Source organism: Caenorhabditis elegans, chromosome X, assembly GCF_000002985.6.
Source record: "Caenorhabditis elegans chromosome X".
NCBI lineage: Eukaryota > Metazoa > Nematoda > Chromadorea > Rhabditida > Rhabditidae > Caenorhabditis > Caenorhabditis elegans.
In genome coordinates this window covers 16,790,872-16,814,255 of record NC_003284.9, presented here as the reverse complement: position 1 = coordinate 16,814,255, position 23,384 = coordinate 16,790,872, and the positions used below count along the sequence as shown (strand labels likewise).

Sequence of the window (23,384 nt, the reverse complement as noted above, 5' to 3'; positions counted from 1 at the left end):
GCATCCCATCTTTGTTTACACTGCGCAACGGAACGGATCGGCGGGAGGTGTACAGCAAGCGCGCTCTAATGAGAACGGAAGATGGCGGCAGTTGTCATTTACTGTGCAAGGCGGTCCGCGCAACACATCCCGGTGACTCATCACTTTTTTCTCAATTTCTTTATGATTTCCATTCATTTTCCTCTTGTTTTCTGCTGACAATCGCCTTTTCTCTGTTCGATGTTTTGAAATTATTGCGAAATCGGGCCGCCATTTATTTTTTTTCTTTGTTCGCGGTTATTTTTCGCTTTTTGAACCAAAAGAAAAGAAAAACTACCAATTCATTAATTTCAAACAAAAAATGGAACAAATTCTCCTTTACTCTCATTCCGCTTGCTCTCGGAAATGGCAAATTTGCGAATTTAAAATGCATCGGAAATCGGATACCTCTGTATTCGAAGGAATTATAAGTAACTCGTACTTTTGCCGGTTCCTATCGATTCTGTCTCTCTCACCTGCTCTTTCTTACTATGAACTTGCTCTGTTTCTCATCGAATGATAAGGTTTTCTACATATTTTTGATTACAATTGTTCTTAAATTTCATAATGTCAATTTCCAGGACATGTCAACACAAGAGGATTTTTTGAAGCGTCTCGAGAGCGTGACTAGCCGTTTGGAAGCGATTGCCGGGCAGAAACCAGCATTGGCTCCGAAGCCTACCAATTTGGGCGGACCAAGTGGTGAGTTAATTGATCAAATACCAGACAACCTTTCTCTGAGAAGAAAGTGTGTTATAATAATAAGAATAAAATAATCAAAAACCGAACTGTTTACTCAAAAACTTATGACTAACATCGACAAATGGGAAACGTTGGTGTGTGTGTTTGTGTGTGTTCATTCTGCCTTTCTTCCCACATCTATACCCCCCGCTTTTGGTATTATCATGAAGTTACACGTGACCTATCAGGAAGTCACAAACGAATTTGTTTCTGCTGCTGGTGCATATTCTACGGCGGGTAGAGTCAGGAACATTCCTATTCGCATCATATGTGAGTTTTGTGACCGTTGACATTTACAGCTACCGTCAGTTTGGCTACCGCTTCCTGTTTGTCTGTCTCGTTGCGGCCTACCAATTAATGAAATAATATTAGTAATAAGATTTTTTTCACAATAATAATAATAGTGTACTGAAAAATTCTCAGTGCTCAGCAGTAATCTATCATTCTGAAATTAGTACACTTTGAATTTTCTGAATAGACCCTGAAATGCATTTCAATTTCGAAAATTCTAGGATTTGCTAAAAAGTAATCTACAACCTTGTAATCTACAAGTTTTTATGTATAATAGTAATCTTTATACAGATTAGAATAGCTCCCTATAGTTCGCACTCTTCACAGATTTGTTTCCGCTAGTCAAAATACCTGATCATTGGTCCCTCGGAGCTTTCTAGATTTTGTGTACCTGAAAAATCGGGTTGTCAATATTTTTGTTTTGAAAAAAGTAAGATGAGAAGTTGAGAACCGCAGCGTGCAATTCCACAGTAGAGGTTTCAAAACATATCTGTCTGTTTTTTGCTAAGCTTTTGACATTTTTTTCAAATAAAAACTGGCTTGGTAATTTTAAAATCATAAGCTTTAGTTTTATAAAGTATGTTGTTTCTGCCAACTTTGTCAGGCAATGCTTGTCTACCTTCTATTAAAAATAAGTCTATACCTCATTAGAAAGTGTTCCTATAGCTGACTTCTAGGCCGTCACTTCACATAACCGGATGTTCTAATGATAATGAAGCACACATATTTAATGTGGTTGAACCCCCGTGTCCGATGGTACTTGCTTGGACCAGTTCGTGTTGTGGACGCCAGCTTGACTTGCAGTGCACAAGTTATCAATTCTTATCCTCCCTCTGGCGCCAGAAGAAGAACCGTCAATCCGCATCTCTTCGCAAAGTGTTTTACAGCAAACGAGTGTGTGCGAGAGTGAGAGGGAAGTCATTTTTCTGTTCATCCCGGTGGGGACTTGTCTCTCAACAGCTCGCATGCTCTTTCCATCTTTTCACTTCAGTCGACGCGGACCCGGGAGCCCCGTTCAACAGTTGCTTTTGTGCTTCAGCCTTTACTCGTCCGTGTTTCCTCACCCGTCTAACCTCTGCGTCCTCGTCCTGTTTCTAGGCTTTCCCCTCACCGGCAACTCACCCACCAGCCGTCATTCTTCTTGTGCCCTCGAATCTTAACAATATTTCTTCTTTTACCCATTTCTCATCCGCACATTCATCCCCAAACACCTTAATGTTCTAGCATACTCTCTTCATTTTTTTTTTGCATTGCAATTTTATTTCTCCTCGTCTCCCCCCACTTCCACTATGGATTCACTTTATTACTCGGCTCCCAGACCCTTCAACAAGTATCCACGTGGCTACAGACCGGTAACCGATAGTACCCAAGATTTGAGAAGTTTCGGAGGCGGACTACGTCCGTCAAGCAGTTGGTCGTCGTTCCCTCAACAAGTTGTCATTGACCAGCGGTCAGCGACCCTTCCACATTTTCCATCCTCATGCGTTTCGCCCGTTTCTCCAACATCCCCTGTCGACCGCAATACTAATTATTGGACAGCTGAAGAACCTCCAAGATCTCGTCGGCCAATACGATCGGAAAGCAATTCTACTCTATTCGACAATAACTTCTCTCCACGTGAGCTATCTCCTTTGTCAGTGGCCAGTGAGTACTGTAACAATCCTCAACCAGCAAGTATGTACGGTCATCGAAGTGTCCAAAGTCCAGTTCCAGCATTTCAAGATGCTCCACCCCGAGGTTATGACAATGTGCCACCACCCCAATCATACAAGCAGCCGACGCATCCGTCGCCTTCCCAACGAGAAACAGATTTTTTGAGAAATCTGCAACGTCAGAAAGCCGAAGCACACAATATGTCTTCGAGCTGGTATGCAGGGGATCAGTCGTCTCGTCAGACAGATTTTGGCACTCTTCCGTCTCCACAACACTATAATTCTAATTCATCGGATCACCATCCGCCAAGACGATTAGCAAAAACCCAATCGGATTTGTCGTTTGACTCTCTCAACAACACTTATTTCAATAACACCTCAAATCATACTCCAAGTAACACCTTCCTCAATCATTCTACTGTTGATAGTCATAATAATAGCTCTGGTCAACTTCATAATTCTATTAATAACTACACGGCAAGCACGAATGGTAATCAAGGTCATCGATTGGATGGATTTTTCCGAAACCGAGTGATTGAGCCAAACTGGATGACTGACCCACCACCGCCAAAATCGTTCCGGGAGGATTACATTATCAGAAATGCACCTCTCAATTCAAATTTGAACTCGGATTTTGAACGCTTTCGGTTAGAGCCTACTTATCGTGAGCCTAGAGGTAATTCCTTGGTGTCTGAGCAACCCAACTTTCGGAGCTATCACAACGATGAACCGACTCAGGAACAGCCTAATCCTCGGTATCAACGCTCTTCGTCCAATTTCATGCAACAACGAGATCCGAGCCCTGTAAGATCGCCTCCAATCATCTCATATGCCCAACAATCGAATCCTTTTTCGTTCCCAAACCCGATAAATCAAGTCAACTATAACCAAGAAGATCATTCATCAAGAGTATCAACAGGCGGGTATCAAGACCGGCGAGTGGCACAAGCGCCGAAAGAAGCAACAACAAATGTCTACCAGAATGTTCCAGCCGCAGCAGCGGTAAATTTCCGAGAGAAAGAGCGGCCAACCAGTCAGTATTTGGAGTCGAATCGTAATTCGGCAGCGTTCCCTAATGAACCAATAAAATTGACAAATGATCGTGTACTCCGGATTCATCCTCATCAGCAGGTACAAGACCAATATCATCATCATCAAATGCCCGAAGAGCCCCATTATCCCCAGCCACATCAGCCCATTCAACAATCTCAACGTGCTAGGATTCAATCACCACTTCGTGATTTCGCCAGACTCACTTCCCCAATTCGTGAGGTTGCCCCTCAACCATATCATCCGCCACAGGCGCAGAATCAAAATCAGAATCCAGAGCGAATTTTCAGTCCAGTTGAGTCAAAAGTGTTTAATCGATCGGGTCCAACTGTAATTAATGGCTTCACGAGTAACCGTCACACGTATAATAGTCACACCGATGATTTCGATTCGAGAAATCGACGTGACTCGTCTCAACCACCAGTGGCTATCATTGAGCCGAATATCAATGTTCACATGCCATCCGACCCGATGCCATACAACAAACCTCATTTCGGACATGGTCACGGGCATAGCAACGGGAATAATAATGTACATTCGGTGAAACCAACATCTCACTACTCAAACCCAACGTTTTCACCGACTTCAACTTTTTCACCAAATTCGAACTACGACAACGATAACGACAGTGATCTGGATATTGAGGAAATGGCACGTCGTGCGCTTCCGAGGTATCTACGAGACAATGAAAAAACGGGACGACACAGAAACTTATACGGCGACAATTTGCACGGGATTCTTATCAAAAATCCGTCACTTCATCGGAGTTCTTCAAAGAAAGTTGTATTTATAGATCAGAATAAAGGTAAAACTTAGTAAATTGTAAATTCAAAACTAAAAATTCTAGAAATAAGCAAACCGGTTCGATACTTTTGAATTAATTAAAATAAAGTTAATGTTTTCAGCGTCTGCTGCCGCTTCTGCCGGTGACTCTGGAGAAGTCCCAGCTCATGTTCGTGCTTACGATGATGCCATCGAGGAGCCACTGGCCAATTGGAGCAAGTTGACAGATCAACTCGGCGGCGATCTTGCTGCTGTGGTGAGTGTTCAAATGATGTTTTGTATTGATTAAAACAAAAATAAATAAAAAATTGCACTAATCTATTATAATTCCTTATCTTTATCCAAATTACCCAACATAGAATAAGAGTTTAACATCGTAAAACAAATATTTCAGAAGCCAAAAGTGTTGGCTATGTTTGCCAGTATGCGCAACTATTTATGGTCTGCTGCTGGAAAATCGGAGCCATCGGCCGAGGAAGCTCAGAAGATGCTCACTCCAGTTATTAACTTGCTTGGTGAAATCAACAATTTCAAGGACACGAAGAGAAAGACCCCTCACTGGAACCATCTCAATTCGGTGGCTGAAGCACTTCCGGCTCTTGGATGGGTGACCGTGGTATGTTAACATTCAAAAGTTGAAATAAAATATTACTGTGCTCAAGATTCGATAATCTTAACATACATATTTTCTAAACTGCTTCTAATTTCAGAAGAAAACCCCAGCTCCATACGTGAAGGAGTTCATTGAGGCTGCTCAATTCTACATCAACCCAATTCTCCGCGAGTTCAAGGAGACCGATCCAAGACACGTTGAGTGGACCAAGGCTTGGAAGGCTGTATTTGAAGAGATGCAGAAGTTTGTTCGTCAAGTTCACACTACTGGTCTAGTCTGGAACAGCGCTCCAGGAGCCGCCCCTGATGCTTCTGCCTCTGCTCCATCTGCCGCTGCTCCATCAGCTCCAAAAGCTCCAGCAGGTCCAGGAGGACCACCCCCACCACCTCCACCACCACCAGCCGACTTCTTCGCCAACATTGCTCCGCCACCAGTAGATGCTGACAAGGCAAGCCGTGATGCTCTCTTTGCTTCGTTGAACCAGGGAGAGGGAGTTACTTCTAGACTGAAGAAGGTCACGGCCGATATGCAGACTCACAAGAACCCAAACCTCCGAGGAACCGCTGTTGTGCCAGCCGCTGGTGCTTCTCAGGGCGGCTCATCTCCTGCCAAACCAGCTGCTCCAGTAAGGAAGCCACCACACAAGGAGCTGGAAAACGGAAAACAATGGATTGTGGTAAGTGTTTCAACAACTTGAAAAACATATTCAATAAGCATTATCAATGAAAAACTATTTACAGGAGTACTTTGTCAACGATCCAAACATTGTTCTCGATGTTGCCGATAAGAAGCAGACTGTCTATATCTACCGTTGTGAGAATTCTGTGATTAAGGTCAACGGAAAGGCCAATTCTATTACTTTGGACGGGTGCAAGAAAACGTCTGTTGTGTTTGATGCCCTTGTGGCTCAGTGCGAAACTGTCAACTGCCAATCTGTGCAAATTCAGGTAATCAGAAGACTTTTAGTTGTACAAGCTTCAATACAAGCTCAAATACAATACTATTTTTTTTCCGTCTGAACATAAAATTAGTTTCTAAATAAAAAATGTGAAAATAAATATTTGGTTTTAATCGTTAAAATCTTCCAAATTACTAATAAAGTTCAGTCAACTATATGCTTCGAAATTCACTGAATCTATTATTGTTATTAATTTTTAGACCCTTGGAGAGCTCCCAACTCTTTCAATCCAGAAGACTGATGGATGCCAGGTGTACTTGTCAAAGGTGGCTCAAGGATGCGAGATTGTCACTTCCAAATCCAGTGAGATGAACATCTCCGTGCAAACCAATGATGATGGGGATTATGTAAGTTTTTCGGATTGTAGAACCCAATCTAAATTTCCTTTTCAGTCGGAGTTCCCGGTTCCGGAGCAGTTCAAGACAACTTTTGTCAATGGCAAGCTAGTCACTGTCGTCTCGGACATTTGCTAAATCTTCTCACGTCATAACCTTATTTTTCAACTTCATGAACTATCCCCTCGAACTTTTTTATTTGTCCCTGTCTACAATTCTTTATAAGCAATTGAGACACACTTTGCTTTATTAAATAATACCGATTTTGTTTTGTATATGCATTGACTGGTGCTCAACTATTTTTATTGAAAAAATTACTTTTTACTGTCTCGTCGAATAAAAGTGATCCCTTCCAAAAAATAGTTATTCATGTTTGAAGGTTTGTGATCGTAGAACAATTGCACCGAATGTAGTGTAAAAAAAATTCCAGAATGTTCAAATACATTTCCACCCTCACCAGAACATCTCAAACACCAGGCACATTTCAACACACTTTCATGGATCTTATCTTGCCTCAAAACCATCAGCTTTCTTCTCATTCTACAAGTATGAAACAATCTACTATTCTATACATTTATAATGTAATGGAACCATGTGAAGACATGAGCAAGATCATTGTCGTCAGCGACTACCCCTCCTTCATTTTTCTTAGAGTATCAGTTTGCTAATGCTATTTTTTTTATCGCTATCAAGTTATAGAATGTCATGGATGCAAAACCTGAAAAACTACCAACACCTTCGGGACCCATCCGAGTACATGTCCCAGGTTTATGGAGACCCGTTAGCGTACTTACAAGAGACGACTAAATTTGTGACAGAAAGAGAATATTATGAAGATTTTGGTTATGGCGAATGTTTCAACTCTACAGAATCAGAAGTACAAGTGAGTTTACGTAATTTTCAAATTGCAACGGTAAATTTTATTTTTGTATGCAATTGTATTTTGTTCCCAGTTTTTGAAATATTCGTTATATACATTGAAGTTTTTCAACTGTAAATTTGAAGGCCCGTATTTTCTTAATTCTTCGATAAGTATTTTGTCTTTATAACTACTAAGTTTTTGCTGAATCAACTTGTTTATTTTACTTTGATAGCTTATCTGCAAAACTGTACCAAAATTAAAAACCAAGATTTTTTGTTTTGGAACAATATAATCAAAACGCTTAAAATGTTCAATAAACGGTAAAAAAAATAAAACTTGCAAAAAGTCGCAGCTGAGTAATCTAACATTTCCGAATTTCAGTGTGAACTTATTACGGGAGAATTCGATCCAAAATTGCTACCCTATGACAAACGTCTAGCCTGGCATTTCAAAGAGTTTTGCTACAAAACATCTGCTCACGGAATTCCCATGATTGGTGAAGCTCCAAACGTATATTATCGAGCAGTTTGGGTCGTACTTTTTCTTGGATGTATGATAATGCTCTATCTTAATGCTCAATCTGTGCTTGACAAATACAACAGGAATGAGAAAATTGTCGATATTCAATTGAAATTTGGTAGTTTGAAAAATCATGTGCTCCTTACTGAGCTTTTTTATTTCCAGACACTGCACCTTTTCCAGCAATTACGCTTTGTAATTTGAATCCTTACAAAGCAAGTTTAGCAACAAGCGTGGATTTAGTAAAGCGAACGTTGTCAGCATTTGATGGAGCAATGGGAAAAGCCGGAGGAAACAAAGATCACGAAGAGGAACGCGAAGTTGTCACCGAACCACCCACCACCCCTGCACCCACCACAAAACCGGCACGTCGTCGAGGAAAACGTGATTTATCTGGAGCATTTTTTGAGCCAGGATTTGCAAGATGCCTTTGTGGAAGCCAAGGGTCTAGTGAGCAAGAGGATAAGGATGAGGAGAAGGAGGAAGAGTTACTTGAAACAACTACCAAAAAGGTATTTAATATTAATGGTGAGTGTTGCATGTCAAATGAGCATCGCGTAAAACATTCTTTTGAACACAGATGCCGATGAGGAATGGGATGGAATGGAAGAATATGACAATGAGCATTATGAGAATTACGATGTGGAAGCAACTACTGGAATGAATATGATGGAAGAATGTCAATCAGAGAGGTAAAGTCTAGTCTAACAACTTTGACAAAAAAGTGTTTGAAAAAGTCTAGTCTTACAATTTTGAGGTACGGTAAAGTTTGTCCATTTTGATAAGTCCAATTTTTGAGAAGGCTCAATTTTGCCTTCCATAAATTTGAAATTCATATGGTTCCAAAATACAGAAGTTCATAATGAGACGTTTCGAAATGTTCTCCACAAATCTTTTTTCTCGTTCAGAACAAAATTCGACGAGCCGACGGGATTTGACGATCGGTGTATTTGCGCTTTCGATAGATCAACTCATGATGCGTGGCCCTGTTTTCTGAACGGAACCTGGGAAACCACCGAATGTGATACTTGCAATGAACATGCTTTCTGCACCAAAGATAACAAAACTGGTAGGTTTTTCAATCACTTTGCCAAACTAGCTTCACTTGTTTGATTTTACTCTTCTTAATTTTTATTGTTGTTTTTTTCTAAATCGGAATTTTTCAGCGAAGGGCCATAGATCCCCATGTATTTGTGCTCCATCTAGATTCTGTGTAGCATACAACGGAAAGACGCCACCAATTGAAATTTGGACATATCTTCAAGGAGGAACTCCAACTGAAGATCCAAACTTCCTTGAAGCTATGGGATTTCAGGTAACAATCACAAATATATAAATCAAGTGGAAACTGAAAAGTTTCAGGGAATGACAGATGAAGTTGCAATTGTCACTAAAGCCAAGGAAAACATCATGTTTGCAATGGCTACCTTGTCAATGCAAGATAGGGAACGGCTAAGTACTACAAAAAGGGAACTTGTCCACAAGTGCTCGTTTAACGGAAAAGCGTGTGATATCGAAGCGTTAGTTAGGCTTTCAGATATGATATAAATTCAATTATTCAGAGATTTTCTGACTCATATTGACCCTGCGTTTGGTTCGTGCTTTACCTTCAATCATAATCGAACAGTAAACTTGACTAGTATTCGAGCAGGTTAGTTTCCTCAAAATTTTTTCCACATATTTTTTTCTAAAATAATTTTTGAAGTCCGTTATGTATAAACCAAAAAACGTGTTCCGATTCCAGGTCCCATGTACGGATTACGTATGCTGGTTTATGTAAACGCGTCTGACTATATGCCAACCACGGAAGCCACAGGCGTTCGTTTGACTATTCATGACAAAGAAGATTTCCCATTTCCTGATACGTTCGGTTATTCTGCTCCAACTGGATATGTATCCTCATTTGGATTACGATTGGTATTAGAAATTCAAACTCTTTTTATAGAGTAATGGTGTTGTTGTTTTCAGCGAAAGATGTCACGTTTGCCAGCACCTTATGGAGATTGTGTGCCAGATGGCAAAACATCGGACTATATTTACAGCAATTATGAATATTCGGTAGAGGTGAATAGTAAACAGAATTTAAGCAAGTTTAGTAGGAAAAATGGGTCATAGAAACTTTGTGATTCTTGTTAAAATAGCAATTAAATATAGAACTTAATATGATAACAGAGGGAACTATTCCAGGGCTGCTACCGTTCTTGCTTCCAACAACTCGTGCTGAAAGAGTGCAGATGTGGAGATCCACGTTTCCCAGTCCCTGAAAATGCACGGCATTGCGATGCAGCAGACCCTATTGCAAGTTAGTTTCAAATTTGACATCTCCATAAATATTTTTTTCTGCAGGAAAATGTCTTGACGCCAGAATGAATGACTTGGGAGGCCTACACGGATCTTTCCGTTGCAGGTAACTTTTGAATTGTTATATACTTTTTAAATAAAAAACTGCAATTTCAATTTTAAGATGCCAACAACCATGCCGCCAGTCAATCTACTCCGTTACATACTCGCCGGCAAAGTGGCCGTCGTTATCTTTGCAAATTCAACTAGGATCGTGTAATGGTACAGCGGTAGAGTGTAATAAGCATTATAAGTAAGTTAATTCAAGAAAAAACACACTTTAAAATTGGGCCTATTTGAGAGAGAACGGAGCAATGGTGGAAGTGTTCTACGAGCAGTTGAATTTTGAAATGCTCACTGAATCAGAGGCTTATGGGGTGAGTTGAAAAATTTAGGCAAAGAACGTGTATCAAAGAAATGTATCAAAAAAATTCGAAAAAATGCCGAATTACTACTAGCGAGCAGGCAAAAAAAAATTTATTTTTATTCCAAAAAATTTATCTCAACTATTTCTAGTTTGTCAACTTGCTAGCCGATTTTGGTGGACAACTCGGTCTTTGGTGCGGAATATCCTTCCTTACCTGTTGCGAATTTGTGTTCCTTTTCTTGGAAACTGCCTACATGAGTGCCGAACATAACTACTCTCTGTACAAAAAGAAGAAGGCTGAGAAGGCAAAGAAAATTGCGTCTGGATCTTTCTGAATTTGTTTTTTCTTGTTTTAAAGTTACCATTGCAATGTTGTGTCTTAAAATAAAAATTTACATGAGAATAATTGAATAATTTTGGGTAGGAAATTATTCAATTAATATTTTACTTACAATAGACACAAAGAAGTAGGAGAAGGGGAGTTTAAAAGACAGAAAAAAAAACTACTGAAGAGAAACATATAAAAAACAGAAACAATCACTCGCTGAAGGAAAATCTATTCACAGAAACAAAGGGGGTGACAAGTCAAGTCATAACTTTAAATAATTATTTGTATGGTTACTTGTCAAAATTGGCTGAAAATGAAAGCGGCACTAGAATAGCATCAATTAAAATACGTGGCATTTACGGAGGTGAAGGGGGGAGGGGCAAAACCAAACAGAGTCAAGAAAAAAAATACAAAGATACTGTAAGCTGCAACAAAGTGAACCAATATAAGAAACGGGGGTTTCAAGCTTAATACAAGGAATGGAAGAAATAAATTTTGAGACAGAAAAGTTGAATTTTACACAGAGCATTGTTGGCATCAAGGAGTGCTTAACGAGCCAGTGTTCCAATCAATGCGGCGCAAATCTCAAAGAATTGCATAGTCTGGGAAAGCTTAGCTCCTCCAGGAGATGGTGGTGGTGTCACATCGCACTGAAAATACTCGGTCATTGAAAATTAGTGCGTTAATTATTTAAAGGTAGTGGCATCAACTTCTTGTCACTCGAAGATTTTTAAAAAACCTATAACTATATCAACCACTCCAAATACAATTCCAGTTATTTGTAATACTTCACAATAAAAATATTGAAATAAAAGAAAAATATTAATTCTCACCGACATGTCCGAAAAATCATGCACTTCCATTTTCTCAATACTCGCCTCCATACTCATCGCCTGTGGCATGCTTGACGTTCTAGTTCCACGAATTCCGGCCGGCTTCTGCGGCATAGACATTGATGCGTGTCGGGATGAAGATGCACTGGCGGCTGAAATTTTTAATGAATATTGGTTGAGGTGGAAATTATATATTCATTTGACCCATTAGGAAAAAATGCATACAAAAAAAATCGTCTTGAGAAGACTTGACGCTATTGAAAAAGAATTTCCATTGACCTTTTTATTTTTCCAACTGCAAAGCAAACTTCGTTTTAAACATTTCTGAACAAAATTATTGTGACACGTTAAGCTAGACTACATGCAGAAACTTAGGTTATAGAGGGGCATGTTCAGAGACCATTGCAAAATATTATTCTACGGCTTTTCAAATTCAAATTGTGATTTTAGTTTAAAAAAATGCACTAACTTGTATTTTCTAGTATTTTCTAGAACGATTAACTAAATATTTTAAACAGGTTCCACTTTCAAAAAGTTCAATCTAAACAAAGAAAACCCTTACATCCAGACTCCTCGTCGGCCAAACTCTTGAAATCCAACAAGTAACTTCTCTGATCCACTTGGTACAACTGCAACGACATCTTTGGCGGGTCGGCAGCGGGTGCATCAGGCTTGCGACGAACAATCACATGATATGGGTTGAGCACCTTCCACTCCATGTCCAGCTGCTTCATCGCACGGAACACCTCGAACATGATGTCTTCCGGACGACTTTGGGATCGGATACCCAGATGCCACTTGGCACGTTTGTTGCGGTTCGCGCCACTGGCTTCCGTGTTGTCGAGAGTTGGTGTGATCTTGCTGCTGACTGACGCTGAAATTGAAGATTTAGATATTGTTTTACGAATTTCATGTTCGATGCAAAAGTTTTATTATTCTTTGCCACCAAGAGTTTTTCTATGCACCCTCTCCTACCTGCAATGCGCTCTGGATGGCGATGAACTGGTCCAGGTCCCTTATTCGGCGTCACTTGATAAAACTCCTCAATTGACAACTTGGCAGTCTCATCGGCAATTCTCTTGTTATCAACAATCAAGTTATATGCAATCGACAAATGGTGATGTGGATCATCTCCCAGCAATGCTGAGGTGACTTCCTCTTCGGCGACATGATAGCGCTGAAACTTTTCATTGTGATTAGAAACTTCTGCTCCTATCGAACACGATTAATACCTCAGTGACCTCTCGGACAGCCTCAATATCAACAATGGAAGCCTCACTCTCGTTGATTGGTGGGAACAAGTAGTTCGGCAAATCCTTCTGGAACCACTCGTGAGCACTGAAAATATAAAGCAGTTATTGTCTTGTTTCCTTGGCGTCTCATAGCAACGATGTTTGTTTTTTTTTTCTTTTTAGAAGACCACTTACATGACGTCCTTGATGGTGGCCCTCTTCATCGGGTCTACGCAGAGCATATGGTGAAGCAGATTTACAATTGGGCGCTCCAGAAAGTCTGGAGTTGGGAATACGCCAGCTAAAAAACATATTTCGTGAACGTTATAATTTTTAATGATTCCAATTTAAATTTCAAACATTTATCACCCGGGCAGTGCGCCAAAACATAGTAATAGTGCCTTTTGTAATAGGGATATTTCAATTTTCAAATCCCATTTCGCTTTCATATGTCTAAATGAAATTGGTATGTTGTCGTAATCCTTTGCCATTTTTGTGTTTTGATTCTCATGTCACACTAACGTACATTTAATTTTTCTGAAAAGACTTGGCACGTGCTCATCATCAAATGGCAGGGTTCCACAAAGAAGTGCATACAAAATGACTCCACACGACCATACATCAACTTCGGGACCTGCGTACAACCTGCAAAACAAAGTTGTTGTGTCTAATCTTGTTCAATTACTTTAATTGGATTTCTACTAGTGCAAAATGTCGTCTTGGTGTTTGCGAACACATGTTTCATGTTTTGTTATTCAGTTCTAATTTGGTTTTTATTTTACATTGAACCATGATCAGGAGACCACCATAATCACTCACTTTCCGCTAATAACCTCAGGGGCAGCATAATTTGGCGATCCGCAGCTGGTGCGTAAGAAGTCACCATCCGTCATAATATTTGAAAGTCCAAAGTCCGCAATCTTCACATTGTTCTGCTCATCGAGCAACAAATTCTCTGGCTTCAAATCTCTATGGACAACCATATGACGATGACAGTAGTCAACGCCGGAAATGATTTGTTGAAAGAAGCGACGAGCTTCTGCGGTCTTCAGCCGTCCGTGCTTAACAATGTAGTCAAAGAGCTCCCCGCCGGAAACGTGCTCCATAATCATGAAAATGTCAGAAGGTGTACTGATGACTTGGTAGAGGCGGATGATATGCGGATGGCGGAAGAGCGAGAGGTTTTGGATTTCGCGGCGAATCTTTCCAACGACATCCAGTGACTTGATCTTCTGACGGTTCAGAATCTTGACAGCCACTTTGTATTGAGTTGTCTCATGGATTCCAACTGAAAATGTGAAAACTAGATGAACAGAAAAGAAAGATAAATATGTCAGTATTTGGCAGATTGGGACAAAATTTTTGCAACAATTTGGCAGCTTATGGTGTTGCCAGGAAGTTGCAGCAAATGAAAAAGTTTCTAACTTTCCGGTTTGGTTGAATTTTAAGGTGTTGTAGCTTACCTTTTACTTTACCAAAAGTACCAACTCCGAGTGTCTCCTTGAGAATGTAATGTCCGATTTTGATTTGAGCTTTGAGCTCTTGTTGCTGCTTCGTCGACGTTTCTCCTCCTGGAGACGACATTTTCGAACTGTTGTCTGTGCTATCGCGGTCCTTGCGTTCCTTTCTGAAAACGTACGTTGTTGGTAGGTAAATGATCGTAAGTAAAATCTCGAATTCACAAGTTCCTCAGAATAATTGTTCAGTTAAAAAATCAATAAATACAGTCACGAGGAACCTCCTGCAAATAGCAAAACAACGAGAAAAACAAGTGTATAAAGAGCATGTATTTTTCAAAGATCAGAAATCTAAGAACAAGTTTTGGTGTTTTGAGAACATAGCAGAAACAAAAAATGTCTAGAACTACAACCAACAAAGATCGATGCCTTTTTTCCTTTGGCCGAAAATGTGGTAAAAGGTCCGCCAACCTCCCGCACACTCTCGCGACCCCTACACCTCTCACACGCACACTCTTCTCTCTCGATCTTCCTCGCTCACTCTTTCTCACAATTTTCCTCGTTTTCTAACAACAGACAAACACACACGCACAGCGAAGACAACGAGAGTTGACCATACAGCACAAAGCAATGGCGAGAGATAGAGAAAAAGAGGAGAAAAATAGAAGGGAAAGGCATCCCGTGTGTTCGTTTCCTTATGTCTATCGTCCTCCGGCGCAAACAGCGTTGGTAGGTAGGAACAAAAAAATAGAAAGAAGAAATTGAACTTTCATTTAAATTTTTAAAAAATCTTTAATATTTATTTAGACCTAACCTAAAAAATTGACAACAAGTAGTCAAATGGGAACGAAAACCAGAAATGAGATAAGATTGAAAACCGAAAATCGCGTTTTTCTACAGGCAAAAGTGCAATGTGGACATGATTGATTGATTTTACGGGTCTCAAAGACTTAAAAATTGATAACTGGTGTGGTTTTTGGATGGTAATTTTGAATGGATAAACAAAAAAGCAACTTCTTATCACAGAATGACCATTGCAGTAGGAGTCTCTAGGAAAACCGTATGCCCATCAGGTCTTATGACTGCCGCCCAGACACCAGACACTAAATTTCAAAAACAGCAGGTGCAGTCAGTGTTTTGACATAAATGTGCCGGATATGAATGGTAGAAGAGACAATAGGAAAGGTTCCAAAATCAACACCAATTACAGATTTTCAAAAGGTTGGAGGAACTGAAACATCTATTTTGAGAGAACAAAAAAACATGTAGAAAAACATCATCGAAGGTCAGACAGTGGAGACGATAGAGAAAACACAAGCGCTCAATGAATAATAGCCGTATTGTGTCATCGAAATTTGATACACTCGTAATATAAGTGGTGAAGATAACAACAATAATCACAATTTGATACGACTAGCATCAAAAAGTTATGCATTAAAACTGTGATTTTACTAATTGAAATTGTCAAGTTGGTAGAAAATTAATTACAGACGATTTATGGCATTTGAAAAAGTATTAAAAGAACTGTTACACCGCAATTTTTGAATTTTTTAAATGACTTCTACTAAAACGAGTTAAACTTTAAAATTAGTGAGACTACCAAAAACGTTTCCACTGATAAAAAATTGAGACAATTTTTCTAACTGCACTTTGAAAAAGTAAACTCGGCTGACATCGTAGGGTTTCATTTTGGCCACAAAATTTTGAAATCAATTTTAAGTTGGAACATGTGGTTTTTTTGTTAGATTTATGTGATTAACAGCTGCTCATATTCTCCTAACTCAGCTGAAAGTTTGCCCTTTATATTGGAAATTTAACGTATGTCCATGTTCAAAAAGTGCACGTTTGAAATATTTTTATATTTGTACTAATAGAAGTTGCACAAAAATTTGAGATTTTTGAAAAATATCCACCCTACTGGAGCTAGAACAAAACAACAGAAAAATAATAAAATCCAACTGATCAATATTTTTATAAATTTTGTCAAACTGTAATGTTCAATTATCAAGATGTAGTCTATTTCAAAAACTCAGGAAAAATTTAGCTCATAAGATGTCAGTCGCTTCAACTTTTCTACAGCGGATTTGAGACAATCCAGGGTTTAGAAAAACTATTTAGAAAAATGAGCTTAACTTCTATTTGAGAAAAAAACTTTTTCACAAATCATGAGAAAATGTCGAAAACAGTTTTTTAAAAATAATTTTTGCATTGCATAAAAGAATGACAAAATCGAATCTGGGAGCTTTCAAATTTCACAAGTTCCCACTAAATTTTCCTGTAGTTTCAGCAAGAATATATTATATTATACGGTGAAGCCTCTTGAACTGAATTTCTATGAAACTAAGCATCTCAGATATTTATGCTTTTGTATATAAATTGCCACAAAAAATTGTCGGCTGCAATAAAAAATAATAACCTATATTAAAAGTTTGAGGCTCAAATATTAGACAACAAAATCTAGAAGCTCAATAAAAATTTTCCAACTAACATTTATTCAATTGCCTTCTCGTGATCATTGAAAATATATTCAGTTACTTCACGGAAAACTTCCGAACCTATCAGAATTTTCCTAATTTATGGGAAACTCTTTTTTTTGTTGGAAATTTTGACAGGTCTCCTTGCAGAACGATGAAGAGATGTTAAAAATGAACACTGGCGGAAGAACTCAAGGTTCAAGATTCGTTGGTGTGGTATCTGTTTGTGTTTTTCATGATATACATGTGACTCCATCAAGCTTTGGCGTGTCCACACACACACACACACACACTCACACTCTCTCATACACACAAATACGCAAACGAGATCACTCAATTTACCATGATTTTCAACGGAGGACAAAAAGAAGAAAAGCCTTTTGGTCGCCTCACGCGGGGCGCCAGCCGTCTGCGTCTCACACTATTTTCGGATACGTTGCGGCACGTGTTTTTCCAATGCTAAATGCACGGAAATTGGGTTTGAAAGCGGAATGAATGAGGAGAATCCGTGAGAATACGAAGAAAATGTTGCCAACTAGGTAAAGAGGGGGGAAGTTGGTCCGATGAACGGAGTATCGTACCGCGCGTTGTTTAGTGGAGGGCGGCAGCGTTCCGCGCGGCTCACTTATTCGGGAAGGGCCCCCACATTGTTCGTTTTGCATTAAGGCTCCAGTCTCTTTTCTTTTGTTTTTGCATTGAACATTTTTGCTGTTATCTTTTTCTGTTTTGCTAATCGTAATGGGCGTTTACAAAAAGTTGCTGAAAATTAATATTTAGTCTTTCAAAAACTAGTGATCTAGAAAGTTTTCAAAAAAAAACCTTGGTACGTTATTTTAAATGTGAACAATCTTTAATTCACACAGACAAAACACGGAATTCAGGGAAAATTCAGTATTTTCCCGAATTGGAATCTAATTTGCTGAGGGCCGATGAATTTTTCAATATTTCGTAATACTAAAGTAATTTGTACGGAAAATCTGAGTTGATTAGCTGAGGCGCTAGAAGCATGTTTAATTTTTTCACTAAACTCATCAGTGTGGTTTTAAAAAAAATTAATCTTTTTCACATTTTCAAATGAAAAGAACATCCCTTCTGTGGCTACCCATCGCAAAATTTTAGAATTGCGGTTTTTGACTTCCCTTGACCCCCCGAAAACCCCTCAAAAACTAACCTTGACTTTGCCGATAGCTTTCTTGAAAGATTTTTCACGCGATTAAGTCCACTTGGCTGACTCCGACTCTTGGATTTCATCTCAGTACCGTCTCCACCACCGTCCTCCTTCCTATCGCGGTCTCGATCTTGATGAGAAAACATTTCTGAAAATAGTCGGTTATTTTGAAATGTAACCTAAAAAACGGGCATTAGAACGGCAATGTTAGACCTTGAAATCCAAAAAAAGAGAGAAAAGCCACTTTGTCATGCGCAGAAATCGGCGGCGATGGTGATGACGGAAAATGTGAATAAGCATATTTTGGTGGCGTTTTTTGGTTTTTCTAACAGCTCGGCTGCTAAAAAGGTTTGCTGTGTAAATAGAACAAGTACTCACCGAACACTTTTTTCATTGTTTTTCACGTCGAGAAGCAGCGAATTTTCTTTTTTTGAAGGGATAGCTTTTTGAATTTTTTTTTAGCTATTCAATGCAACATAAAGCAATAGAAAAAATGAAGGAGAACAATTGAAGCTAGCTCTCGAAGAATGTTTGATGAAAGCGAAAACTTCACTTCGAAATTTCAATATCTAGTGGAAAAGGTTTTCTAAAACTAACAGGGCGAATATAGCCATCTTTTTCCAAAATGCCATAAAAGTGGAAATGTAAATGAGGGTATGAACATTAACAATTTTTTTGACACGTTCATGTGAACAAAAAATTCCACCCGCATAGTTCCATATTTTTAGAAATAACAAAAATTGCCTAATATCACTTAATGCTCTAGCTCTAATCCAGTTACTAATCCTTATTTCAAAACGATTTTTAAGCACTTTTCAGTGCTTTTTCCTTCCTCTCGCCAAACAAAAAGCAAATATGTTCAGATGCTCGAGTGCAACGCACTGAAGCTATATTTGGCAGAATACCAAAAAATCGATTCAAAACGCAATGTAACAGCGCGTGGAAAGTTGAAACAATGTGATGATACCAGAAACATTCATAATAAATTCTGGTAAAGTGAGCCCTCCTCACTTGACGCTACTGTTTGTGAGTATCAGACTCGGCGACTTTTGTCAAAGTAATCGGATCAGAACGGGGCAGTGTATTGGTATACCTCCTGCCACAAGGCACGTGCCAGACAATATGAAACAGTATATGCGTTTTATTCAGTCTCTATTTTTTTCGCAATTCCCGCAGGGAAAGTCACCTGCCAAGCTTACAGCTTCTAGGAAAACATTATACTTTAACAACTATAGATAAATTTTGAAACTTAAAAGTTACTTGTCAACGAGAGCTCATGATACGAGAGCCAACGAGAGCGCGGGAAAAAAAATGAGAGGGAATAATAACTTTGAACGATGGGACGAGTTGAAAAGTGTCATATTTCGGAGCACAATGGTTTTGAGCACACTCGGCGTCCAAGTGATGAGAAAAGTTTACTTCTTCGTTAGACACTTGTTGACTTGCTTTCTTTGTTTTTGAAATTTTTGTTCAATTTCCATTTTTCTAACAACTATCATTATGTTTGTTTTTGTTGCCTCTTAATTGTTAGTTTTGTGAAAAATCCATGTCCATGTTCATCTTTATTGATTTTAAAAATTTTCAAATTAACTTCAAAATCATTAAAGGCCACCCATTAAAGTCGGTGACTAAAATAATAAATCAGAATGTGCTGAAAAAATTTTTAGTTGTCGTAAATTTTACAAAACTTTGTTGAGAACTTCGCCACGTAGAATTGAGGCTTTAAGGCGGCCCGGAGGCGCCTCTTATCGCCTTTTTCTTTACCTCTTCTCTCACCCTTCTTTCTACCGGAAATCTTGTATGCAAATTCTCATTACGGTGAATATTTTTCTGTGATTTTTTTTCATTTTTACTTCTCATTCATTCAAAGGCGTTTACCGGGCGGAATGTTGTTTAGTTCTCATCCATATTTCTAAATACCCAGCAACTTGGATTTTCTCGTGTATACTGTTCCATTTCTTTTCATCATGTCCCGCCATCATCACCCCAAAAAGAAAACCGATTATTTTTCGTTTCGAAAATTTACATAAACATGTTTTTCCGCCTGGCCACGTGAGATTGTTATATTTATTTATCTAGGCGGTTTCGCACCATCACTCATTTCAAAAGGTCATTTTGCCAATAATTTTTGAAGTGGTCGTTTGGTTTTTGAATCTTTGAAGTTCACGAGGTAGTTGTATAGGTTAACCTTGATTCCTTTTGTAAAGGGATTTTGAAAAAATCAGCTCTTTCAAGGTTTTTCTATAGGCAAAAACAGAAGAAAACTTCCACTAGAAAATTTCAAAAAAAAAAATAGTTTTTCATTTTTGGTGAGGGAATTTTGATATAATTTCATTTATTCCTAGGATCTTATTACATTAACCTAGATAAATATCCAATCTTTTTTTTCAATTTTCAAAAAAGTAATTTGCCTTATCAAAGAACACTTTGAAACCCTCACAAATGACACATTTCGATCTCATTGCGCTGCGTTTTGCCCGTTCTCTCCACCTTGCCATCACGTTTTCCTCGAAATAAAAATTTTCAAAATGGTCACGTCTCGAAAAACGTCTCTGGCAAACAACAACGCTGCCTCTCGTTTTCTACCCGCATGTGTTGTTTTCTCGGAAATAGTGTGTGCTTATTGGAGGGCGGGCCGACGAGAAAGAGTTGTCGAGAAGAGGCAGTCCGTTTTTGAGACCCCCTTTCCTCAATTTGTCCGAAAACTAGGCAAAATTTCCTGTAACTTTTGTTGTGAACTGTCGACTTTGGTGCAATAGAAAGTAACCATCTAGTTCAGTCTTGAAACTGGGCCCGTAGTCTTATCAACACACGTTTCTGTTGATTTCTTGAGTGCTAAAATAAGAAAGTAGAAAGTTTTACGTTTCTTATCGTATAATAATTTTTATCATCAAATCGATTTTTATTGGAAACACCTAAAACGTTTTTTGTTTCCAAGTAAATCCTCTCGAATGTCGATGAGGTGACCTCCTTTTAACGTGGTCATTTTTCGATTTTGATCTCTTTCGCTATATAAATACACCTCATTATCGCGTTTTGCGGCATACCGCCACTCTTTTCATCTCTTCAATTTCTATAACTAAACTTATTGATTTTTTTTAATTCCAGAAACAACACTCAACATGTCCTTCTTTGACGGAATCCCAGTTGCTCCACCAATCGAGGTGTTCCACAAGAACAAGATGTACCTCGATGAGACGGCTCCCGTCAAAGTTAACCTGACAATTGGAGCCTACCGCACAGAGGAGGGACAGCCATGGGTGCTTCCAGTCGTTCATGAGACTGAAGTCGAAATCGCCAACGACACCTCGCTCAATCACGAGTATCTTCCAGTTCTCGGTCACGAGGGTTTCCGCAAGGCTGCCACCGAGCTTGTCCTCGGAGCCGAATCGCCAGCTATCAAGGAGGAAAGATCGTTTGGAGTACAGTGTCTCTCTGGAACCGGAGCTCTTCGTGCTGGAGCCGAGTTTCTTGCTTCAGTGTGTAACATGAAGACCGTCTACGTGAGCAACCCAACATGGTAAGTGGTCGAAAAATCGGAGCCAAACATACTTATCTGATAAAATATAACAAGTCTTGTATTGGCCAGAGTGAGTAGCAGTCAACCAGAACTTCAACTTCTTAAAATAGCCGCCCAATTCTTGGCAGTATTACCATAAACCTAGGTAATCTAGGTAAAAAATGAGTTTCAGCAAGGCTCTTTCAAAGAGGTGTAAGGTACTTTTCCTGAACCTCTGATAATGCTGGGCGAAATTCATCAAATCATGAATTTTTATCATTTTCAGGGGAAATCACAAGCTTGTCTTCAAGAAGGCTGGTTTCACCACCGTCGCCGACTACACCTTCTGGGACTATGATAACAAACGTGTGCACATTGAGAAGTTCCTCTCCGATCTTGAGTCAGCCCCAGAGAAGTCTGTCATCATTCTTCACGGATGTGCTCACAACCCAACTGGAATGGACCCAACTCAGGAGCAATGGAAGTTGGTTGCCGAGGTGATCAAGAGAAAGAACCTCTTCACCTTCTTTGACATTGCTTACCAAGGATTCGCATCTGGTGATCCAGCTGCGGACGCCTGGGCGATCCGCTACTTTGTAGACCAGGGAATGGAGATGGTTGTGTCCCAATCATTTGCCAAGAACTTTGGACTTTACAGTAAGTTTTGAATAGAAGATGAAAAGTAAAATACTTCAAAATTTCAGACGAGCGTGTCGGAAACCTTACTGTCGTCGTCAACAATCCAGCTGTCATTGCCGGATTCCAGTCTCAAATGTCGTTGGTTATCCGTGCCAACTGGTCCAATCCACCAGCACATGGAGCAAGAATTGTGCACAAGGTGCTCACCACCCCAGCTCGCCGTGAACAATGGAACCAGTCTATTCAAGCGATGTCTTCTCGTATCAAGCAGATGAGAGCCGCCTTATTGCGCCATTTGATGGATCTTGGCACTCCTGGAACTTGGGATCACATCATTCAACAAATTGGAATGTTCAGCTACACCGGACTTACTTGTGAGTTTGCTTTTTTTAACACTCTGATGAGGACAATCTTAATTTTCAGCTGCCCAAGTGGATCACCTGATTGCCAATCACAAAGTATTCCTGCTCAGAGACGGCCGCATCAACATTTGTGGTCTTAACACGAAAAACGTGGAATATGTCGCCAAGGCGATTGATGAGACTGTGCGTGCCGTGAAGAGCAACATCTAAAGCTTTGAAATTTATGAATTTTATGTGAAAAATTGAGTTTTTGTGCTCTTCAAGTTTGAGCATTAAGTGTAGATTGAGTATTTCTATGCACTTAGTTTTAATTTCCCGTGTGTACTTTTATTTATTTTAACCCGATTACTTTTTTTTCTTGAATGGAAAATGAATCATTGCTATTATTATCCGTGTGATGTGGACGTTTACTTGGGGAACTATTTCATAAAATATTCGCTCCTAACCGCGACAATTATGGATACACTGCCATAATGCATGAAGCAGCGGATTTTTGGCATATGGAAGCAAGAGGAACATCAGAATTGCCGGAACAAAAATAAAACTAAAACTGTTGTGCGAAAAGTCTACGACATTTTGTTACAAAGTTTGTAATTCTGGTCACCCCAAGTTTAGATTAAGAATATTTGCCATCTATCTATTGTTTAGACACCTGTCGATTTGGTTAAAATTTTTCAGTCTCCTCGAAGTCATGTGGCAAAATTTGAGAAAAATCTTGTTACAACAATTTTCTTTACAGTTCATTGGATTGAAAGTGTGCTCCGAGAAACTTTCAAATTATGCTTTTCTGTTACGTTGTACAACGGGATGGGATAAAATAATCAGTTTTGTACTAAAAATGGTTCTCTAGTATTTAGAATAAT

The 23,384-nt window shown here is 39.2% G+C and overlaps 4 protein-coding genes and 3 non-coding genes across 10 annotated transcripts; 4 read left to right on the top strand and 3 right to left on the bottom strand.

Moving 5' to 3' along the window:
- Window positions 1-599: 599 nt before the first annotated feature.
- cas-1 lies at window positions 600-6,801 on the top strand. Of its 2 annotated transcripts, none has more exons than NM_078312.7 (7): window positions 600-720; window positions 4,658-4,791; window positions 4,930-5,151; window positions 5,246-5,824; window positions 5,889-6,095; window positions 6,307-6,453; window positions 6,499-6,797. In NM_078312.7, the coding sequence occupies exons 1-7, from the start codon at window positions 603-605 to the stop codon at window positions 6,577-6,579; spliced, it is 1,488 nt and encodes a 495-aa protein (NP_510713.1). In that variant the 5' UTR covers window positions 600-602; the 3' UTR covers window positions 6,580-6,797. The 2 variants fall into 2 exon arrangements, with proteins under 2 accessions (NP_510713.1, NP_001360035.1); NM_001373613.3 differs by lacking the exon at window positions 600-720 and adding an exon at window positions 1,548-4,557 and having other exon boundaries at window positions 6,499-6,801.
- Window positions 6,802-7,140: 339 nt separating this feature from the next.
- On the top strand, window positions 7,141-10,935 carry mec-4 (Degenerin mec-4). Its single transcript, NM_078311.8, has 15 exons — window positions 7,141-7,324; window positions 7,685-7,940; window positions 7,988-8,350; window positions 8,403-8,514; window positions 8,731-8,891; window positions 8,989-9,137; window positions 9,185-9,342; window positions 9,385-9,473; window positions 9,567-9,739; window positions 9,791-9,886; window positions 10,010-10,124; window positions 10,169-10,229; window positions 10,287-10,415; window positions 10,464-10,539; window positions 10,679-10,935. Exons 1-15 carry the CDS (start codon window positions 7,142-7,144, stop codon window positions 10,862-10,864), a joined length of 2,307 nt encoding a protein of 768 aa, NP_510712.2. The 5' UTR covers window position 7,141; the 3' UTR covers window positions 10,865-10,935.
- aak-2 (5'-AMP-activated protein kinase catalytic subunit alpha-2) lies at window positions 10,852-18,169 on the bottom strand (the record flags this gene model as incomplete). Of its 3 annotated transcripts, none has more annotated exons than NM_078310.9 (10): window positions 10,852-11,507; window positions 11,691-11,842; window positions 12,253-12,564; window positions 12,666-12,867; window positions 12,923-13,028; window positions 13,118-13,223; window positions 13,449-13,567; window positions 13,742-14,210; window positions 14,386-14,549; window positions 18,025-18,169. In NM_078310.9, the coding sequence occupies 10 exons, from the start codon at window positions 18,165-18,167 to the stop codon at window positions 11,406-11,408; spliced, it is 1,875 nt and encodes a 624-aa protein (NP_510711.2). In that variant the 3' UTR covers window positions 10,852-11,405. The 3 variants fall into 3 exon arrangements, with proteins under 3 accessions (NP_510711.2, NP_510710.2, NP_001024868.1); NM_078309.7 differs by having other exon boundaries at window positions 10,858-11,507; window positions 12,666-12,873; window positions 18,025-18,167; NM_001029697.6 differs by lacking the exon at window positions 18,025-18,169 and having other exon boundaries at window positions 10,924-11,507.
- T01C8.9 lies at window positions 17,082-17,141 on the top strand. The gene has a single exon (NR_072920.1). It is a non-coding gene; the product is annotated as an Unclassified non-coding RNA T01C8.9 (non-coding RNA).
- Window positions 18,170-21,129: 2,960 nt separating the features above from the next.
- Window positions 21,130-22,909, top strand: got-1.2 (Aspartate aminotransferase, cytoplasmic). Its single transcript, NM_078308.8, has 4 exons — window positions 21,130-21,541; window positions 21,807-22,177; window positions 22,225-22,533; window positions 22,583-22,909. Exons 1-4 carry the CDS (start codon window positions 21,144-21,146, stop codon window positions 22,729-22,731), a joined length of 1,227 nt encoding a protein of 408 aa, NP_510709.1. The 5' UTR covers window positions 21,130-21,143; the 3' UTR covers window positions 22,732-22,909.
- T01C8.11 lies at window positions 21,730-21,838 on the bottom strand. Its single transcript, NR_072919.1, has one exon. It is a non-coding gene; the product is annotated as an Unclassified non-coding RNA T01C8.11 (non-coding RNA).
- T01C8.10 lies at window positions 22,139-22,285 on the bottom strand. Its single transcript, NR_072918.1, has one exon. It is a non-coding gene; the product is annotated as an Unclassified non-coding RNA T01C8.10 (non-coding RNA).
- Window positions 22,910-23,384: the final 475 nt, after the last annotated feature.

Excerpts from the sequence above, each read along its gene's own strand:
- got-1.2 (NM_078308.8), top strand. The coding sequence starts at position 21,144 with ATGTCCTTCTTTGACGGAATCCCAGTTGCTCCACCAATCGAGGTGTTC. Across the intron at positions 21,542-21,806 it reads TACGTGAGCAACCCAACATG|GGGAAATCACAAGCTTGTCT; the intron begins GTAAGTGGTCGA and ends TATCATTTTCAG. Across the intron at positions 22,534-22,582 it reads CAGCTACACCGGACTTACTT|CTGCCCAAGTGGATCACCTG; the intron begins GTGAGTTTGCTT and ends CTTAATTTTCAG.
- cas-1 (NM_001373613.3), top strand. The coding sequence starts at position 2,340 with ATGGATTCACTTTATTACTCGGCTCCCAGACCCTTCAACAAGTATCCA. Across the intron at positions 5,825-5,888 it reads ACGGAAAACAATGGATTGTG|GAGTACTTTGTCAACGATCC; the intron begins GTAAGTGTTTCA and ends AACTATTTACAG. Across the intron at positions 6,454-6,498 it reads CCAATGATGATGGGGATTAT|TCGGAGTTCCCGGTTCCGGA; the intron begins GTAAGTTTTTCG and ends TTTCCTTTTCAG.
- mec-4 (NM_078311.8), top strand. The coding sequence starts at position 7,142 with ATGTCATGGATGCAAAACCTGAAAAACTACCAACACCTTCGGGACCCA. Across the intron at positions 9,138-9,184 it reads TTGAAGCTATGGGATTTCAG|GGAATGACAGATGAAGTTGC; the intron begins GTAACAATCACA and ends GAAAAGTTTCAG. Across the intron at positions 9,740-9,790 it reads CCTCATTTGGATTACGATTG|CGAAAGATGTCACGTTTGCC; the intron begins GTATTAGAAATT and ends TGTTGTTTTCAG.